The 1,684-nt window shown below is 55.2% G+C and overlaps 1 protein-coding gene across 1 annotated transcript in view; it reads left to right on the top strand.

Annotated features, from left to right (window-relative positions):
- Positions 1-1,684, top strand: part of LOC108800657 (ATP-dependent RNA helicase DDX19A) — a 24,951-nt gene that overhangs the window by 20,064 nt on the left and 3,203 nt on the right. The window contains exons 9-10 of the mRNA XM_018572648.1: positions 67-244; positions 1,075-1,312. Of these exons, the coding sequence (XP_018428150.1) occupies positions 67-244; positions 1,075-1,312 (416 nt within the window). The remainder of the gene's footprint in view (positions 1-66; positions 245-1,074; positions 1,313-1,684) is intronic.

Raw genomic sequence — 1,684 nt, 5'->3', positions numbered from 1 at the left:
TGCCCCTCGTTCGTATGGCAGGTGCCCCCCTCCGCCTGTGTACCTGTCCTTTTCCTTTATTCCCAGTGGAGCGCGGATACAAGCTCCCGGAGCAGATCGTCATCGGGACCCCCGGCACGGTGCTGGACTGGTGCTCCAAGCTGAAGTTCATTGATCCCAGGAAGATCAAAGTGTTTGTTCTGGACGAAGCGGATGTCATGATCGCTACGCAGGGCCACCAGGATCAGAGTATCCGCATCCAGAGGTGAGCGCCGCCGCTGTACAATTTTTATGTCTGCTCTGGATTTGTATGTAACAGAAATCGGCTTAAAGGAGAACTATGGGGTCAGTGTTTTTCCCCATAGTTCTCCTCAGGGTAACGGGAGGACACAAACTAGCGTCCTCCCGTCACCCTGAGCTCAGTATATAGGGAGCTACAGATCGCGGTATACTGAGACGCCGCAGCTGAAGCGGATCCCGACAATTATGTCTGGATCCGCCCAGCTGCGTGAGTGACAGCTGGCTCTGCCTATCTAGAGGCAGAGCCAGCTGTACCCGCCTCCTCCCCCGTCCGTTCCGCCAGTCAGCGCTGGAGGATCAGAGCGGGGAATCCAGCCCCCTCCTCTGTCACGGCTCTGTGCTGTGACAAGATCGAGAGGTGAGCGAACGCCGGTGTGTGTTCGCTCACTTCCCGATCTACTGAGCCGACCTGTGACAGTCTCATTGTCACAGGTCGGCTAGAACTATGAGGATGAGAGAAAAGCACTCGCCTCATAGTTCTCTAAATTCCAACATCTGGACTCCGGGCCCCTTAGAGAACGTGGCTTGTAGACTCCGCCCCTAACAGGAATGTGTATCGAGTCAGAAGCTCCAGTTTTGCCCCAGAATGAAATAAATTGCTGCTTTGTGGGCGGGGTCTTAAGCTGAGGCAGGCGTGGCTTCCATGCGATGTCACTGCAGTCTCCTGGACTACATGTCCCAGCGGACGAGCAATGATGGGGAAGCCGGCGTGCGTCTTCCCTGCCCAGCGCCGCAATCCTGTCTCTGGGGGGGCTTGTCTGTGTCGGAGATCTAACGCCACCTGTTGCCTCGCAGGATGTTACCCCGGGACTGCCAGATGCTGCTCTTCTCGGCCACGTTTGAAGACTCGGTCTGGAAGTTTGCCCAGAAAGTGGTTCCCGAGCCCAACATCATCAAACTGAAGAGGGAAGAGGAAACCCTGGACACCATCAAGCAGTATTATGTACTCTGCAACTGCCGCGAGGAGAAATTCAAGGCCCTGTGCAATATATACAGCTCCATCACCATCGCGCAGGCCATGATCTTCTGTCATGTGAGTGGGCAACACTGCATGCTATGTACCTTTTGCAGCGCTGCGGTCCTGGCTTCACTTCCCACCGGAGCTCCATGTCCAAGGTGTATGTTTTACCCATCTAACTGGAAGCTGCATCCATAATGAACCAGAAATAGAGCTAGTGACATCCAGCCGTGTCAGTGCCTCTGTACAGAGACTGATGTGACTGTGGAGGGGACATTAGAGTGTAAGCTCCTCTGTACAGAGACTGATGTGACTGTGGGGGGGGAGGGGACATTATAGTGTAAGCTCCTCTGTACTGAGACTGATGTGACTGTGGGGGAGGGGACATGAGTGTAAGCTCCTCTGTACAGAGACTGATGCGACTGGGGGGGGGGGGGGGCCAGAGGG

The sequence above is a fragment of the Nanorana parkeri genome, unplaced genomic scaffold (assembly GCF_000935625.1).
Source record: "Nanorana parkeri isolate BGI_ZX_2015 unplaced genomic scaffold, ASM93562v1 scaffold2092, whole genome shotgun sequence".
NCBI classification, from domain to species: Eukaryota; Metazoa; Chordata; class Amphibia; order Anura; family Dicroglossidae; genus Nanorana; species Nanorana parkeri.
This window is presented reverse-complemented; position numbering and strand designations above follow the sequence as displayed.